General features: G+C 32.5%; 1 protein-coding gene across 1 annotated transcript in view; it reads right to left on the bottom strand.

Moving 5' to 3' along the window:
- KIF11 (kinesin family member 11) overlaps window positions 1–1,251 on the bottom strand; it is a 37,904-nt gene that overhangs the window by 14,034 nt on the left and 22,619 nt on the right. Inside the window, 1 exon segment of the mRNA XM_012723467.1 lies at window positions 790–896. Coding sequence (XP_012578921.1) covers window positions 790–896 — 107 coding nt within the window.

Raw genomic sequence — 1,251 nt, forward strand, 5'->3', positions numbered from 1 at the left:
ATACAACTAAGATACACTGTTCTAAATACATATTCTATAATCTTGAGAAAAGGAAGGAACTGCATCAAATTAAAGGAGACTCAACAGACATCACAAATGCAATGGATGACAATTGAGTTAAATCCTGGACCAGGAAAAAAAATCTTTTATTTTAAACAAAGAATATCAGTGAGACAGAGGCCTTTCTAGTGGCCTACAGTTTAAGTCTCAGCACTCTAACCTCAATGGCCTGAGTTGGATCCCCCACCAGGGAACTAACTCACATATGATTCAGTAGACCTCATCTGTCTTGACTATTCCCTTTAACAGTTTATTTTGGTAGATCTGCCTGCTCTGCTCCCCACTCTGTCTCTGGTGAATCCTCTTATCACCCCCACACCTCTGGTCTGTACACCAGTTCTTCTATGCATAAACAATCTTTAAAAAAAAAAGAAAATATTAGTGAGGCAATGGCAAAATTTGAGTTAGGTCTGTATATTAGTTATCAATTTTAATTTTTTGATTTGACATAACTGTATGAAGGTTACATAAGAGAGCATCTTTAATTTTAGGAAATATAAACTGAAATATTTAGAGCAAAGTGGGCATTATGACTAAGTTACAATTAACTCACAAAATAAAATTATGAAAATATTATAGAAAGGGAAAGGAAGTAAGAAAGATAAAGCAAACATAAAATGTTAACTAAGAAATTAGATTAATATAAGAAACTATGTACTTCTTGAAACTTTTTATTCTGAAATAGTTTCAGACAGAGAAAAGTTAAAAGAGAATTTAAAAACAGCTCACAATTCTGTATTTTCTTGGGTAGTAAGAAGTGGTTTCTGGATATTTTCACACTTTTCTTCCAAAGCACAGAATCTCTCTGACCAAAGATTGATTAACTGGCCAAGTTCCTGTAAGGAAAGCATGGTACAAGAGATTGAAATTATGATATTTGAACTTTTTCTGTATTGACATTTTCCCAAGTGAGGATTTATTTTATTCCAATTGTAGTCCTAAAGGTATAGTTACCCAACTTCATCTTCCATGTCAGTGCGAGGAAAGAATTGTATTGTCTTACTGTGTGGTAGCATAAGGATCCACATGTATTAATTTTTCAAATGTTAACTAATTGAGAAAAGCATTCTCAATTATTTTACATACTGAACGCTATAACCAATAGTGGTTATGGTACTTTGAGGTTTCTAAGTTATATAGCATTGAGACTGTGTAATATTACAAAAGTTTCTTTTTATAATCCCCAAATCA

This window comes from Condylura cristata, unplaced genomic scaffold (genome assembly GCF_000260355.1).
Source record: "Condylura cristata isolate star-nosed mole 26May11 unplaced genomic scaffold, ConCri1.0 scaffold00011, whole genome shotgun sequence".
In the NCBI taxonomy this organism is placed as follows: Eukaryota; Metazoa; Chordata; class Mammalia; order Eulipotyphla; family Talpidae; genus Condylura; species Condylura cristata.